Source organism: Dendropsophus ebraccatus, chromosome 13, assembly GCF_027789765.1.
Source record: "Dendropsophus ebraccatus isolate aDenEbr1 chromosome 13, aDenEbr1.pat, whole genome shotgun sequence".
NCBI lineage: Eukaryota > Metazoa > Chordata > Amphibia > Anura > Hylidae > Dendropsophus > Dendropsophus ebraccatus.
This window is the reverse complement of record NC_091466.1, coordinates 63,359,105-63,376,364: the sequence shown is the minus strand read 5'-3', so window position 1 is coordinate 63,376,364 and position 17,260 is coordinate 63,359,105. Positions and strand designations below refer to the sequence as shown.

At 46.9% G+C, this 17,260-nt stretch overlaps 1 protein-coding gene across 1 annotated transcript; it reads left to right on the top strand.

Moving 5' to 3' along the window:
- Positions 1 to 1,354: 1,354 nt before the first annotated feature.
- On the top strand, positions 1,355 to 16,494 carry ABHD12B (abhydrolase domain containing 12B). The gene is made up of 13 exons (XM_069949929.1): positions 1,355 to 1,526; positions 6,632 to 6,750; positions 7,650 to 7,752; positions 11,125 to 11,244; positions 11,419 to 11,449; positions 12,738 to 12,783; positions 12,862 to 12,991; positions 13,180 to 13,217; positions 13,538 to 13,617; positions 13,785 to 13,867; positions 15,343 to 15,421; positions 15,579 to 15,700; positions 16,365 to 16,494. Exons 1-13 carry the CDS (start codon positions 1,426 to 1,428, stop codon positions 16,384 to 16,386), a joined length of 1,074 nt encoding a protein of 357 aa, XP_069806030.1. The 5' UTR covers positions 1,355 to 1,425; the 3' UTR covers positions 16,387 to 16,494.
- The last annotated feature ends 766 nt before the right edge of the window (positions 16,495 to 17,260 follow it).

Sequence of the window (17,260 nt, the reverse complement as noted above, 5' to 3'; positions counted from 1 at the left end):
CCCTGATATCTGCTAATAAACCATGGCTTACACAGGCTGTCAGAGCATGCTGGGAGTTGTAGTTTTGCCACAGGTTGGGGCTACTGTTAACCCACTATCCTTATCTACAATCTGTGGTTCTATAGCAGATGTTATACTACAACTCCCAGCGTGGTCTAACAGCAGTGGGCAGCCCAAAGTTATAGTGACCCAAACTGTCAGAGAATCACAGGTTACATAGGCTATCAGGGAATGATGGGAGTTGTAGTTTGCAACATCTGGAGAGTCAAGGGTTGGGGAAAACTTACGAGACCACAATTCCCAGCATCCCCCAACAGCAGTAGGCTTCTAGAGTATGCTGGAAGTTATAGTGACCCCAGCTGTATATGCTGGGAGTTGCACTACTATGGCTGCTTGCAATACTTGGTTTGAAACCTAGATGGCAGCACTCAATCTTAGGTGGAGAAGAGATGTTATGGACAGTGGCATAAAAATAACTGAAAATCAGTGGGGCCATATTACTAAAGGGGATGAAGCAGAGCACCAGAGATGTTACGTCTGGGAATCATTAGGGTCCTGGGTTGCGGACCCCCACATATTACATTTAGATAGACTTTCCCTTTAAATGCAAAATAATAAAAAAAAAAAACTGTCTTTTTAATGCAAAACAGCGCCACACTTGCCAATAGGCCATGTCTGGTATTGCAGCTCATCCCCATTGACATCAAGCTTTCCTGGAATCCAGAACGGCTCATCTTCCTTATTGTCCAGGGACCATTTGTGGATTGCTCATAATAATCAGAAGCCATGACGTGAATGTGAACAGGGCCTGAGACACACTCTGGAGCTTCATCCCGGTAATTATAAGCACATACTTTATATTCTGCTCACAACTACTCCCCCCAGCCTCCCCTCCTCCAGTCTCCACCAGATTTAATCAAAGAATTTTTTTGTATTAAGTTTCTATAGTAACGGAGCGCGGGGAATTCTGCCATAGTGAATACTGATACTTCTCTACAACTTCATCCACGTATGATATTTATGTTCTCTTCTATTGTTCCCTGTTATCAGCCACTAGAGACTGACTGTAGTCATGATCAATGAGATGACTGACAGGAAGAGTAATAAGGTCCCCATCCTAATAATTCTCTATCCTTCCAGATATGTTTTTCCGTCGCCATCTGATAATCCGGAATATTTGATAATCCGGCATTTATAAGGGAATAGATAAGATATATACTATGGAATTGCATTATAGGTTATGCCCCCATACAGAAGGGTATACCCCAATCCTTTGACCCCTGCTGAGATGAGATGGAAGCCTCCCTCCGCCATTATCTTATTAAGTCATAAATACAGAGGAAGTGAGATTCTCTCTTCTCCTTTGACCCAGTGAGTTTGTTAATCAGTCCCCGGTGTAAAGAATCCCAGACAGAACACAGAATAATGAAAAGAAGAGACGCGTCCAACAGAGGGGATCCCGGACCCCAAGTCCTGGTCGACAACCCCAAGAAGTCCAAACCTCAGAGCAGAACTCCTAAACATGGGTGAGTGAATTGTCGCATTTATTCCCTATATATCCAGCTCACCATTATCAGCCCGGCCATTGACCGACTTGTACTTTGCTCTGTGCAATGATCTCTGCCGCCTCCATGTAAGACACAGGAAATGCTGGATCCATATAGTGGGGGGGGGGGGTATAATAATCTCTTTATTTAAATAGCGGCAACATAGTCCGCAGTGATGTACAGAACTCAGATCAGGTATCAAGGAGTTTAGCAAATAAGTTGATTCATGGGACAATGCAGTAAATGTGGAGCACACATGAGGAGAGGCAACTTTATACAGGGGACAGCTATCATTATAAAGTATATTAATACGTCACTATACAGATCACATAGACAATGCAGCCATGCTGTACACATAAGTAATGTTACCATACAGATCTTATAATTAATACTATCATACTGTACAAATAATGTCACCATATAGTGCACAGACAGTGCCGCCATGCTGTACACAGAAGTAATGTTACCATACAGATCTCATAAATAATACTATCATACTGTACAAATAATGTCACTATATAGTGCACATAGACAGTATAGAGTACACAGTATAAATATAGCAACTATAAAGAACATAAAAATTACAGATTGTGACACATTGTGTACTGTATAGTGGTAACTGCAGGTGGATATATACAGTATATATATATATATATATATATATATATATATATATATATATATACACTACTGTTCAAAAGTTTGGGGTCACATTGAAATTTCCTTATTTTTGAAGGAAAAGCACTGTACTTTTCAATGAAGATAACTTTAAACTAGTCCTAACTTTAAACAAATACACTCTATACATTGCTAATGTGGTAAATGACTATTCTAGCTGCAAATGTCTGGTTTTTGGTGCAATATCTACATAGGTGTATAGAGGCCCATTTCCAGCAACTATCACTCCAGTGTTCTAATGGTACAATGTGTTTGCTCATTGGCTCAGAAGGCTAATTGATGATTAGAAAACCCTTGTGCAATCATGTTCACACATCTGAAAACAGTCTAGCTCGTTACAGAAGCTACAAAACTGACCTTCCTTTGAGCAGATTGTGTTTCTGGAGCATCACATTTGTGGGGTCAATTAACTGCTCAAAATGGCCAGAAAAAGAGAACTTTCATCTGAAACTCGACAGTCTATTCTTGTTCTTAGAAATGAAGGCTATTCCATGCGAGAAATTGCTAAGAAATTGAAGATTTCCTACAACGGTGTGTACTACTCCCTTCAGAGGACAGCACAAACAGGCTCTAACCAGAGTAGAAAAAGAAGTGGGAGGCCGCGTTGCACAACTAAGCAAGAAGATAAGCACATTAGAGTCTCTAGTTTGAGAAACAGACGCCTCACAGGTCCCCAACTGGCATCTTCATTAAATAGTACCCGCAAAACACCAGTGTCAACATCTACAGTGAAGAGGCGGCTGCGGGATTTTGGGCTTCAGGGCAGAGTGGCAAAGAAAAAGCCATATCTGAGACTGGCCAATAAAAGAAAAAGATTAAGATGGGCAAAAGAACACAGACATTGGACAGAGGAAGACTGGAAAAAAGTGTTGTGGACGGATGAATCCAAGTTTGAGGTGTTTGGATCACAAAGAAGAACGTTTGTGAGACGCAGAACAAATGAAAAGATGCTGGAAGAATGCCTGACGCCATCTGTTAAGCATGGTGGAGGTCATGTGATGGTCTGGGGTTGCTTTGGTGCTGGTAAGGTGGGAGATATGTACAGGGTAAAAGGGATTCTGAATAAGGAAGGCTATCACTCTGCACCGCCATGCCATACCCAGTGGACAGCGCTTGGTTGGAGCCAATTTCATCCTACAACAGGACAATGACCCTAAACACACCTCCAAATTGTGCAAGAACTATTTACAGCAGAAGCAGCAGCTGGTATTCTATCATAGGTAATGGAGTGGCCAGCGCAGTCACCAGATCTGAACCCCATTGAGCTGTTGTGGGAGCAGCTTGACCGTATGGTACGCCAGAAGTGCCCATCCAACCAATCCAACTTGTGGGAGCTGCTTCTAGAAGCGTGGGGGGCAATTTCTCCAGCTTACCTCAACAGATTAATAGCTAGAATGCCAAAGGTAGGCAATGCTGGAATTGCTGCACAAGGAGGATTCTTTGACGAAAGCAAAGTGTGATGTAAAAACAATGTTATTTCAAATACAAATCATTATTTCTAACCTTGTCAATGTCTTGACTCTATTTTCTATTCATTTCACAATATATGGTGGTGAATAAGTGTGACTTTTCATGGAAAACACAAAATTGTTTGGGTGACCCCAAACTTTTGAATGGTAGTGTATACTGTATCCCCTATAATAACTATATATCAGTATAGGTTATGATTCCATAATATAATATTTGCTCGTAATAGAATGAGGTGAAAGGTGCAGAGAACAAGTAAATCTCATGACCCTGACCTGATTGCGACACACGGGGGACGCTGATGTCAGAACCCCGGGGTCACATGACTGTCATGTGTTTTCTATGAACGGTCAGTTTCGGTTTCTTCAGCTTTCTAAGATGAAATCATATCCTTCTGATATGTTGTGGATATCACTGAAGACTACAGACATCTCACTGCCATATCCTTCTATACCAGCTCTCTATATAACACTGATACATAGCAGCCAGGAAGAACCACAGTGTACAGCATGGAGGACAGAGCAAGCTGCAGTGTACAGCATGGAGGATAGAGTGAACGGCAGTGTACAGCATAGAGGATAGAGCGAGCGGCAGTGTACAGCATGGAGGATAGAGCGAGCTGCAGTGTACAGCATGGAGGATAGAGCGAGCGGCAGTGTACAGCATGGAGGATAGAGCGAGCGGCAGTGTACAGCATGGAGGATAGAGCGAGCGGCAGTGTACAGCATGGAGGATAGAGCGAGCGGCATTGTACAGCATGGAGGATAGAGTGAGCGGCAGTGTACAGCATGGAGGATAGAGCAACCGGCAGTGTACAGCATGGAGGATAGAGCAAGTTGCAGTGTACAGCATGGAGGATAGAGCGAGCGGCAGTGTACAGCATGGAGGATAGAGCAAGTTGCAGTGTACAGCATGGAGGATAGAGCAACCGGCAGTGTACAGCATGGAGGATAGAGCGAGCGGCAGTGTACAGCATGGAGGATAGAGCAACCGGCAGTGTACAGCATGGAGGATAGAGCGAGCGGCAGTGTACAGCATGGAGGATAGAGCGAGCTGGAGTGTACAGCATAGAGGATAGAGCGAGATGGAGTGTACAGCATGGAGGATAGAGCGAGCTGCAGTGTACAGCATGGAGGATAGAGCGAGCGGCAGTGTACAGCATGGATGATAGAGCGAGCAGCAGCGTAAAGCATGGAGGATAGAGTGAGCGGCAGCGTACAGCATGGAGGATAGAGTGAGCGGCAGCGTACAGCATGGAGGATAGAGCGACCAGCAGTGTACAGCATGGAGGATAGAGCGAGCTGCAGTGTACAGCATGGAGGACAGAGTGAGCTGCAGTGTACAGCATGGAGGATAGAGCAAGCTGCAGTGTACAGCATGGAGGATAGAGCGAGCTGCAGTGTACAACAGGGAGGACAGAGTGAGCGGCAGTGTACAGCATGGAGGACAGAGTGAGCGGCAGTGTACAGCAGGGAGGATAGAGCGACCTGAAGTGTACAGCATGGAGGATAGAGCGAGCTGCAGTATACAGCATGGAGGATAGAGCGAGCTGCAGTGTACAGCATGGAGGACAGAGCAAGCGGCAGTGTACAACATGGAGGACAGAGTGAGCGGCAGTGTACAGCATGGAGGACAGAGTGAGCGGCAGTGTACAGCATGGAGGACAGAGTGAGCTGCAGTGTACAGCATGGAGGATAGAGCGAGCTGGAGTGTACAGCATGGAGGACAGAGCAAGCTGCAGTGTACAGCATGGAGGACAGAGTGAGCTGCAGTCTACAGCATGGAGGATAGAGCGAGCTGGAGTGTACAGCATGGAGGACAGAGTGAGCTGCAGTGTACAGCATGGAGGACAGAGCGAGCTGCAGTGTACAGCATGGTGGATAGAGCGAGCTGCAGTGTACAGCATGGAGGATAGAGCGAGCTGCAGTGTACAGCATGGAGGACAGAGCGAGCTGCAGTGTACAGCATGGAGGATAGAGAGACCAGCAGTGTACAGCATGGAGGATAGAGCGAGCAGCAGTGTACAGCATGGAGGATAGAGCGAGCGGCAGTGTACAGCATGGAGGATAGAGCGAGCAGCAGTATAAGCATGGAGGATAGAGCGAGCTGCAGTGTACAGCATGGAGGATAGAACGAGCTGCAGTGTACAGCATGGAGGATAGAGCGAGCGGCAGTGTACAGCATGGAGGATAGAGCGAGCTGCAATGTACAGCAGGGAGGATAGAGCAAGCTGCAGTGTACAGCATGGAGGATAGAGCGAGCTGCAATGTACAGCAGGGAGGATAGAGCGAGCTGCAGTGTACAGCAGGGAGGATAGAGCGAGCTGCAGTGTACAGCATGGAGGATAGAGCGAGCGGCAGTGTACAGCATGGAGGACAGAGTGAGCTGCAGTGTACAGCATGGAGGACAGAGCGAGCTGCAGTGTACAGCATGGAGGATAGAGCGAGCTGCAATGTACAGCAGGGAGGATAGAGCGAGCTGCAGTATACAGCATGAAGGATAGAGCGAGCTGCAGTGTACAGCATGGAGGATAGAGCGAGCTGCAATGTACAGCAGGGAGGATAGAGCGAGCTGCAGTGTACAGCAGGGAGGATAGAGCGAGCGGCAGTGTACAGCATGGAGGACAGAGTGAGCTGCAATGTACAGCAGGGAGGATAGAGCGAGCTGCAGTATACAGCATGGAGGACAGAGCGAGCTGCAGTGTACATCATGGAGGACAGAGTGAGCTGCAGTGTACATCATGGAGGATAGATAGGGGCATAGGGCTGCAGTATACAGCATAAAGGATAGAGCGAGCTGCAGTGTACAGCATGGAGGACAGAGCAAGCTGCAGGTGGGGTCCCTGATCCTGGCCGTATCCTATGGGGGAGGGGGATAAAATGCTGCAATACTGTAATAGTAATAAAAAATAATAAGATAATTCATATCTTATTTTTCAGCCGGGGTCTCTTTTACCTGAAGATTTGTGCCGTAACACTCGGCACCATTTATCTTTGTGTCCCGTTTATCATCAGACTCTTCCCTGCATTGTTGGCCAAGGTGGTTTACATGAACATGTGTAAGTGATAAGTATCCCAGTGCCCCATTGGCTGCTACCCTATAACCAGTGACGGAATACAGGCTGCACACCAGCCAGCAGAGGGGAGTACCGAGTACAGAAAGAATAGCAGAGCATGCTGGGTACTAGGCACCTGAGAACCTGTGTATAGAGCAGCAGTGTTGGGGGAGGGGGGGCAGCACTTAAAGTCAACCTATTATACTATGGATAGATAGGGCTACTAATCATGATCGTGGACATAGCTTTTTTCTCATCTCCATAGTCCTTTCCATTGGTGAGAAAACAGCCTCTTTGTTTTATCTGTCAAGTGGGCGTTCCCTAGTGAACCAAGAGCCCAGGTAAGCGCAGCACATGTCCTCTTTATCTAGTGGATGTCAGTTAAACAGGGTAGGTGGATACAAGTGGGGAGTGGTAGGACATGGCCTGGGCTTACTTGGGCTCTTGACACACTAGGCGACACCCCCTGGGGCATCTAAAAATGTAATCCTGAGAAAAAACTGTTTTCAAATCAGATTTCTCAATTACATGTATTAATAAAAATTCTAGTGCTCAAGTACTTATCAGCTGCTGTATGTCCTGCAGGAAGTGGTGTATTCTTTGCAGCCTGACACAGTGTTCTCTGCTGCCACCTCTGTCCATTTCAGGAACTGTCCAGAGCAGGAGAGGTTTTCTATGGGGATTTGCTGCTGCTCTGGACAGTTCCTGACACGGACAGAGGTGGCAGCAGAGAGCACTGTGTCAGACTGGAAAGAATACACCACTTCCTGCAGGACATACAGCAGCTGATAAGAACTGGAAGACTTTTTAATAGAAGTAATTTACAACTCTGTATTCCACAGCATGGAATGGCAGCCATCATCCCTCTCATTTTACCACTGATAGATTTATTGTCTTCATAGTAAAAGTTCCGCTGTTTGTGGACCTGAAGAATCCGGGAGAACTAGTGAATCACACGGTAAACTTCTATCTGACTACTGAAGAAGGAGTCAGTGTGGGAGTCTGGTGAGTAGAAAATCTATCGATCTGTCTCTCATGCATTTAGAAAGTCTTCACAACCTTTCACTTTTTTCACATTTTGTCATTTTTCTGACTTGTGCTGAAATAAAAAAAAAAAACTTTCCCCCTCATTCTGCACTGTATAATGAGAAATTTTAGACATTGTTACTAAATTATTGGAATGCAAAAACTATAATTCCTGTGGCCATCAGCTGCCTGTAGAGCTCAGAGTCAGGATTGCATGGAGGAGGAAAGAGCTGCCTGTAGAGCTCAGAGACAGCACTGTGTGGAGGAGGAAAGAGCTGCCTGTAGAGCTCAGAGACAGGACTGTGTGGGAGGAGGGAAAAGCTGCCTGTAGAGCTCAGAGACAGGATTGCATGGAGGAGGAAAGAGCTGCCTGTAGAGCTCAGAGACAGCACTGTGTGGAGGAGGAAAGAGCTGCCTGTAGAGCTCAGAGACAGCACTGTGTGGAGGAGGAAAGAGCTGCCTGTAGAGCTCAGAGACAGGATTGCATGGAGGAGGAAAGAGCTGCCTGTAGAGCTCAGAGACAGGACTGTGTGGTGGAGGAAAGAGCTGCCTGTAGAGCTCAGAGACAGAACTGTGTGGAGGAAGGAAGGAAAAGCTGCCTGTAGAGCTCAGAGACAGGACTGTGTGGGAGGAGGGAAAAGCTGCCTGTAGAGCTCAGAGACAGGATTGTGTGGAGGAGGAAAGAGCTGCCTGTAGAGCTCAGAGACAGGATTGTGTGGAAGAGGAAAAAACTGCCTGTAGAGCTCAGACAGCACTGTGTGGAGGAGGAAAGAGCTGCTTGTAGAGCTCAGAGACAGGATTGTGTGGAGGAGGAAAGAGCTGCCTGTAGAGCTCAGAGACAGCACTGTGTGGAGGAGGAAAGAGCTGCCTGTAGAGCTCAGAGACAGAATTGTGTGGAGGAAGGAAAAGCTGCCTGTAGAGCTCAGAGACAGGACTGTGTGGGAGGAGGGAAAAGCTGCCTGTAGAGCTCAGAGACAGGATTGTGTGGAGGAGGAAAGAGCTGCCTGTAGAGCTCAGAGATAGGATTGTGTGGAAGAGGAAAAAGCTGCCTGTAGAGCTCAGACAGCACTGTGTGGAGGAGGAAAAAGCTGCTTGTAGAGCTCAGAGACAGGATTGTGTGGAGGAGGAAAGAGCTGCCTGTAGAGCTCAGAGACAGCACTGTGTGGAGGAGGAAAGAGCTGCCTGTAGAGCTCAGAGACAGAATTGTGTGGAGGAAGGAAAAGCTGCCTGTAGAGCTCAGAGACAGGACTGTGTGGGAGGAGGGAAAAGCTGCCTGTAGAGCTCAGAGACAGGATTGTGTGGAAGAGGAAAAAGCTGCCTGTAGAGCTCAGACAGCACTGTGTGGAGGAGGAAAGAGCTGCCTGTAGAGCTCAGAGACAGGACTGTGTGGGAGGAGGAAGGGCCTGCCTGTAGAGCTCCGAGACAGGACTGTGTGGAGGAGGAAAGAGCTGCCTGTAGAGCTCAGAGACAGGATTGTGTGGAGGAGGAAATAGCTGCCTGTGGAGCTCAGAGACAGGATTGCATGGAGGAGGCAAGAGCTGCCTGTAGAGCTCAGAGACAGCACTGTGTGGAGGAGGAAAGAGCTGCCTGTAGAGCTCAGAGACAGGATTGTGTGGAGGAGGGAAAAGATGCCTGTAGAGCTCAGAAACAGGACTGTGTGGGAGGAGGAAAGAGCTGCCTGTAGAGCTCAGAGACAGGACTGTGTGGAAGGAGGAAAGAGCTGCCTGTAGAGCTCAGAGACAGGACTGTGTGGGAGGAGGAAAGAGCTGCCTGTAGAGCTCAGAGACAGGCTTGTGTGGAGGAGGAAGGGCCTGCCTGTAGAGCTCAGAGACAGGATTGTGTGGAGGAGGAAAGAGCTGCCTGTAGAGCTCAGAGACAGGATTGTGTGGAGGAGGAAAGAGCTGCCTGTAGACCTCAGAGACAGGACTGTGTGGGAGGAGGAAAGAGCTGCCTGTAGACCTCAGAGACAGGACTGTGTGGAGGAGGAAAGAGCTGCCTGTAGAGCTCAGAGACAGGATTGTGTGGAGGAGGGAAAAGATGCCTGTAGAGCTCAGAGACAGGACTGTGTGGGAGGAGGAAAGAGCTGCCTGTAGAGCTCAGAGACAGGACTGTGTGGAAGGAAGAAAGAGCTGCCTGTAGAGCTCAGAGACAGGACTGTGTGGGAGGAGGAAAGAGCTGCCTGTAGAGCTCAGAGACAGGATTGTGTGGAGGAGGAAATAGCTGCCTGTAGAGCTCAGAGACAGGATTGCATGGAGGAGGCAAGAGCTGCCTGTAGAGCTCAGAGACAGCACTGTGTGGAGGAGGAAAGAGCTGCCTGTAGAGCTCAGAGACAGGATTGTGTGGAGGAGGGAAAAGATGCCTGTAGAGCTCAGAAACAGGACTGTGTGGGAGGAGGAAAGAGCTGCCTGTAGAGCTCAGAGACAGGACTGTGTGGAAGGAGGAAAGAGCTGCCTGTAGAGCTCAGAGACAGGACTGTGTGGGAGGAGGAAAGAGCTGCCTGTAGAGCTCAGAGACAGGCTTGTGTGGAGGAGGAAGGGCCTGCCTGTAGAGCTCAGAGACAGGATTGTGTGGAGGAGGAAAGAGCTGCCTGTAGAGCTCAGAGACAGGATTGTGTGGAGGAGGAAAGAGCTGCCTGTAGACCTCAGAGACAGGACTGTGTGGGAGGAGGAAAGAGCTGCCTGTAGACCTCAGAGACAGGACTGTGTGGAGGAGGAAAGAGCTGCCTGTAGAGCTCAGAGACAGGATTGTGTGGAGGAGGGAAAAGATGCCTGTAGAGCTCAGAGACAGGACTGTGTGGAAGGAAGAAAGAGCTGCCTGTAGAGCTCAGAGACAGGACTGTGTGGGAGGAGGAAAGAGCTGCCTGTAGAGCTCAGAGACAGGATTGTGTGGAGGAGGAAATAGCTGCCTGTAGAGCTCAGAAACAGGACTGTGTGGGAGGAGGAAAGAGCTGCCTGTAGAGCTCAGAGACAGGACTGTGTGGGAGGATGAAAGAGCTGCCTGTAGAGCTCAGAGACAGGACTGTGTGGGAGGAGGAAGGCTCAGAGACAGAGGAGCAGCTTAGGGAATGTGGGGAGGAGAGGATGTGCACAGAAGAATGGCCGAACATCCCCAATCCAGGTGCAGACCTTGTGGTCTCATAGCCAAGAAGACTGGAGGAGGATTATGAAGATTTCTACCATCCTGCCTTCACATCTTACTATGGGGTATTGGGGGGCAGAATGAAGGGGGGGGAGCCTATGTACCCCAATATATAGGGACTGTTGTGAACCCCTAGGCATACCACTAGGTGTATATATCCTATATACATGTGTATGAGGCCCCCATTACTCATGCCATCCTTGTCTCTTGTAGGCATACGTTGCCCGCCAACAGAGCAGAGGAGGCGAAGGGCAAGGACCAGTATTGGTATGAGAGGGCGCTGTCAGACGACAACCCGGCCATCATTTATCTTCACGGACATGGAGGAACCAGGTAATTACAGATTTATCACAATGAGAGAAAAGACACCAGGCACTCATTGGTATCAACACACATTGCAGTTGCCTCCTCCTCGGCCTTAAATGGCTGATAACAGAGAATAGTAGGTTGCATTTTACTGCAGATTTATCAGTGTCACACCTCATACTCACTTTACTCTTCCCTCAGGGCTGTCAATCACCGGGTGCAGCTCATGAAGGTGAGTGTCCATCCCTATGGAGTTTTCCTTTGGCAATGCATTTAGAGAAGAACAAGGGTGGCCATACTGTGTGCTGTAGATAGGGGGCAGCATCCCAGGAACCCTGCAGGTAGGGAGGCAGCATCCCAGGGGCCCTTTAAGTAGGGGGTAGGATTACAGAGACCCTATAGCAAGAGGGGCAGCATCACAGGAGCCTTGTTTAAAATGATATGCAGGCTGGCAGTGTTTATTAGGCATACATAGATTGGCAGTGTGTATTGGGATATACAGGCTGACACTGTTAATAGGAGCAGTCTTTTGCCTACAGTTTATGGGGTACCCAGGCATGCACTTATAGTAGGGTCACTCATATCCAGTATTAACAGAATTGCCCAAACTGGCACTGTTTATTGGGGCATTTCTGTTAACACAGTTTATATGACTATAGACTGGCACTGTTAGGGACAGTCTGGACAATATGGCTTATAGAGGTATTCAGTTCTCAGTGCACTTTTTATAGCATCTCTTCGTTGGCACTGTTAGGGACAGTCTAGATGGTACTGCCTATAGAGGTGTACAGTCCTGTTTGCACCTTTTATAATATCTCCTTGGTTGGCACTGTTAGGGACAGTCTGGACGGTACTGACTATAGAGGTGTACAGTCATGTTTGTATCTGTTATGGAATCTTATTGACTGGCACTGTTAGGGACAGTCTGGATGGTACTGACTATAGAGGTGTACAGTCCTATTTCCACCTTTTATAGCATATCTTCGGTTGGCACTGTTAGGGACAGTCTGGATTATATTGCCTATAGAGGTGTACAATCATGTTTGTACCTTTTATAGCATCTCCTTGGTTGGCACTGTTAGGGACAGTCTGGATTATATTGCCTATAGAGGTGTACAGTCCTGTTTGCACCTTTTATAGCATATCTTCGGTTGGCACTGTTAGGGACAGTCTGGAGGGTACTGCCTATAGAGGTGTTCAGTCCTGTTTGCACCTTTTATAGCATATCTTCGGTTGGCACTGTTAGGGACAGTCTGGATGGTACTGCCTATAGAGGTGTACAGTCATGTTTGTACCTGTTATAGGATCTCTTTGGCTGGCACTGTTAGGGGCAGTCTGGATGGTACTGCCTATAGAGGTGTACAGTCCTCTTTGTACCTTTTCTAGGAACTCCTTGGTTGGCACTGTTAGGGACAGTGTATATCCTACTGCCTCTCGAGGTGTTCAGTCCTCTGCACCTTTTCTAGGATTTCTTTGGTTGGCTGTTAATGCTCTGCATTTCTCTGCTTTCTCTCTTGCAGGTCCTCAGCAAAGCCGGCTTCCACGTGTTGTCTCTGGACTACAGAGGTTTGTCAGGTTATGAGGACTTTTAACCCTTTGTGGTGCGGATATGGTGGGTTATTATAGGTATTCTACTTTTTCCAGGTTACGCTGACTCCACCGGTGCACCCAGCGAGGAGGGGGTGACCACTGATTCTGTCTTCTTGTATGAATGGGTGAAGGCTCGGAGCCGCGGAAACCCTGTGTGCTTCTGGGGACACTCCCTGGGCACCGGGTAAGATTTCAGTATATAGCAACAATCCTAGTGTCGCCCTCTTCTGTCCAGTTTTATTAGGTTTAGTCTGATCTGCTTTAGGAAACGTTGGGTGACTTGGTCCCTATTGGGCTACATGTACAGGTTGTCACCCATCTTTCCTAAGTACAGATACAATTGTTTGATCATTGATTCTTTTATATTTGCAGCATCGCCACAAATGCAGCCCGGAAATTACAAGAGAAAGGTGAGTGGTGCGGAATCCCACCAATGACATTACAATATGCCACATGCAAAAGGGCAGAATCCTACTTAGTAGGGCATGCTGGGAGGAGTAGTTTTGTGACAGCTTAAAGGGGTTATCCAGCGCTACAAAAACATGGCCACTTTTCCCCTCTCTCTTGTCTCCAGTTCAGGTGTGGTTTGCAATTAGGCTCCATTTACTTCAATGGAACTGAGTTTGAAACCCCACCCAATCTGGAGACAAGAGAGGGGGAAAAATGGCCATGTTTTTGTAGCACTGGATAATCCCTTTAACTAAACCATATATGATTATCCACCCTGCAGGTAGCCCGGCTGACGCGGTGATACTGGAGGCGCCATATACCAACATCAGAGATGCCGGCATGTATCACCCCCTCGGGAAGGTCAGTGAGGAGGCGGCACAGTCTGATGTACAGCTATGGCTGACTATTTACTTAGTCACTTAGGCTCCACAGTAACTTTTTGGTTGCCCCTATGGGAAAATATTGTGGTCATGTGACGCCATGGAAGCCTAGCCAGGCTTAATCTCGGTTCTCTCTTCCTCTCTTAGATTTATCACATTTTCCCCGGATTTGAATACTTTTTTCTGGACACCATGGCGCTGAATAATATTGTGTTCCCCAATGATGAGAAGTAGGTGATCCCAACACGGCAGGAAACTGTATTCCACATTAATTGTAGAATTACCACCTTAAAAATAACTATAATGGAGGCGATTTATGGCGCAGTCTTACAGTCAGATTTACTTTGTTGCCCATAGCAACCAATCAAAGCTCAGCTTTAATTTTACCAGAATATTTGAAAGCTGAGATTGGTTGCTATGGGCAACAAAGAACTTTTCTACTCTAAGGCCTAATTCACAAGTCAGTATTTTTCATCCGTTTTCCTGGACCAGGAAATACGGAATCCATTACAACCCATTATTTTCAGTGGTGCTATTTACACATCATGTTTTTTTGCGGATCGGTCTGTGACAAAAAAAAAAACCTGACCTGTAATACGGTCCGTAATTACGGAACGGACACCCCAATAAAAGCCTATAGAGAGCACAAAATAATAAGCCACATTCAGATTTCAGTATATTTTCCTGGATGAAAATCTGGATCCTCTATTTTTCATCCGCAATCTGCAAAAAATCATCCATTTTGCATCCGTATTGTGTTCCGTTTTTTTGCGGATCCGCAAAAAGTGTAGTGAAGAAAAAAAGAGGGGATGGCAAAAATGATGTCATTTCTGGCAGGAGGAGCTTGGTGATGTCACAGAAAAACGGATCCGTGATACGGATGGTTTTGCGGATTGCACTTTACTCTCCGCAAATTTTGTGCTCTCTATAGACTTCTATTAGGTTGTACGTTCCATAATTACGGACGTATTACAACAAGTCCGTTTTTGGGGTTTTTTGTCACGGATTGTGGATTTGCAAAAAAACTGGATGTATGAATAGCACCATTGAAAATAATTAGATGGAATGAATTTCATATTTCCTGGTCTGGGTAAAGGCAAAAAAAAATACTGATGTGTGAATTAGGCCTAAAGTGCAATCTGCAAAACCATCCGTATCACGGATCTGTTTTTTTGTGACATCACCAAGCTCCTCCTGCCAGATAGAAATGACTGTAAGACGGCCCCCAGACGACCATGTGGTGCGTCCCGCACCAGTCACTAACTGGCTGAGCGGCCAGTCCATCAGCTGGGTTGTGACATGTCAGCTGTGGAGATCCCAGAGCCCAGCAGAGGTCCTGCGGCTGGCCTCGCCGCTCACCACAGGCATGAGGAGAGGTAAATTGGTACTTGTAATCATTTTGACCCCCTGCAGGATTTTATAATCTTCAGGTTCTCCTACAGCGCCACCACAGGACAAGTGAAGTATTACAAAGCGCTCTGTTTTGTGACCTGGACAGTAAATTGGGGGGTCGCAGTAATATCAGGGGTAAATACAGCACCTTGGGTACACTGTTGATGACAATGTGAAGCCAATGATGGATCTAATATTCCTATGTCACAGACCTGCAAGTAATAAATGCAATAGCAACGTAAAAATTAAAAAGATACAAAAATCCAGATATAACAGAAGAGGTCGCATGGCTAAATGTCTCTTCTACCTGCAGTATTAAGAAGCTGAGCTCCCCCCTCCTGATCCTGCATGCGGCGGATGACCACATCGTGCCCTACTCAATGGCCAAAGAGGTAAGAAGTTCACAGGTGACCCAAATCTACCCATGGGCCCAGCCATATAGATGCCATATTAGTCTGTATTCCCCGTTTGAGCATGAACCCATGCCTAGGACTCAAGTATCGGGATTGCTGGTTTGAATCACTCTCTACATCTTACTCTCTCTTATAGCTCCATGAAATTGCCATAAACTCTCGTCACCCCAGAGGTGTAAAGCTGGTCATATACCCTCCGGAGCTGGGCTACAAACATGAGAATATTTATAAAGACCCCAGACTGGGAGAGACGCTGTGGTACGTGCACCAGGGTCTACCGTGTCCATAAACTATTTGGTGATCTCAAAGATTGGATACTTTCTTCCAAAAACAGCGCCAGCCCTGTAGACAGGTTGTATGTGTGATTGCAACTTAGCCCCATTCACTTCAGTGGAGCCTAGCTGCAATACCAGACCCATGGTCATTGGCCTTTACCTTGTGGTTCTCCAACTGTTTCAAAACTACAAATCCCAGCATGTCCTGACAGTCTTTGGCTCTCAGACTGCAATGGAAGTTGTAGTTTTGAAAGAGCTCAAAAACCACAGGTTGGAGGTCACTGCTCTACGGTAACTATGAGCTACAGGTTGTACATTGAGTGCCTTAGGTTTTAGGTAGTATTGAGCAGAGTTACCAAACTGTTCAGGTTCAGTAATGTTCTCTGAACCAGAACACTTGACATTTGACTCCCTATATCTGGAGAAGTTGGATGCCGCCCCAGGGTGGTCAGGAAAACATGGATATGACCTCTAGCTGTAGCCATGTTTTCCAGGACTCCCTAGGGCAACATCTAACGTACCTAGAAGCCGGGAGTCAAATGCTGAGCCTTCTGGTTCAGAGAACATTGTTGAACCTGAACAGTTCGGCAACTCCACTCAATTGTCACTTCTACAACTCTAATTCTGGTATCATTCCTATTCCCTAGGGATTTTCTGAACTCCATCTGAAGTGTACCAGGATCCATCACTACGGAAACTAAGTATATATCTACATTTAGTTACATTGTTTCTGTGTCTACACAAATTTCCTAAGAAAATAAAAAAATACAACGATTACCATTCTCTCCGTATCCCGCAATTTAAGCTTATGAGATTAGGTGTATGCATGCAGATATTGCTGCAATGAACTACTCAAGGTCTTGCCAATCCTAATGTATTTCAAAGTTCAAATTGCATCATGTGGATAACTTGCTGCGGATTCCACCACTTGACTCCATGCTGTGCTCAGGTGGATTCCGCCCAAAGAATTGACATGACAATTCTTTTGTCGGACGGCGGAATCTGCCTGCGCATAGAATGGAGCCTATGGGTCCGGCTGAACTTAAAAGTGGGAGCGTGGGGTGTGGGAAAGGCTGTCGAGCGCAGAATTAGTTTCAAGTTATCCGCATGATTTCCTTAGTGTGCATACACCCTTAATATGGAATATCTGTGCCACCACCAGCCTGGTTAGTATACACGGGGATAATTGCTTATAACTGGGTGCACAAGTGAGAATCCCTAGAAATTATTACTTGGGGTTAAATTTAAAAGAAAAAGTTTCAATAAGGGAAGTTTTAGTGTACTGAATGTGCATTTACCTTGTGTTGTCAAGCTTGGAGCGCAACACCCAACAGAGCCAGAAAGTCCTTCCAAAGTAATACATGGGCTTTAGCCCACAGCTGCACCCAGGTGGACGGAGGTAAGAATCAGCCAGAAATTCACCTCCTGAATCTCAGGTGGGAAAAGAAAAACCAGAATGCTGGAGCAGAAGCTAAGGGTAATTGTGAAGGTCGTATTTGTACCCTTTTTTATTGTAAGCACAGAAACACATTTCAGATATTGC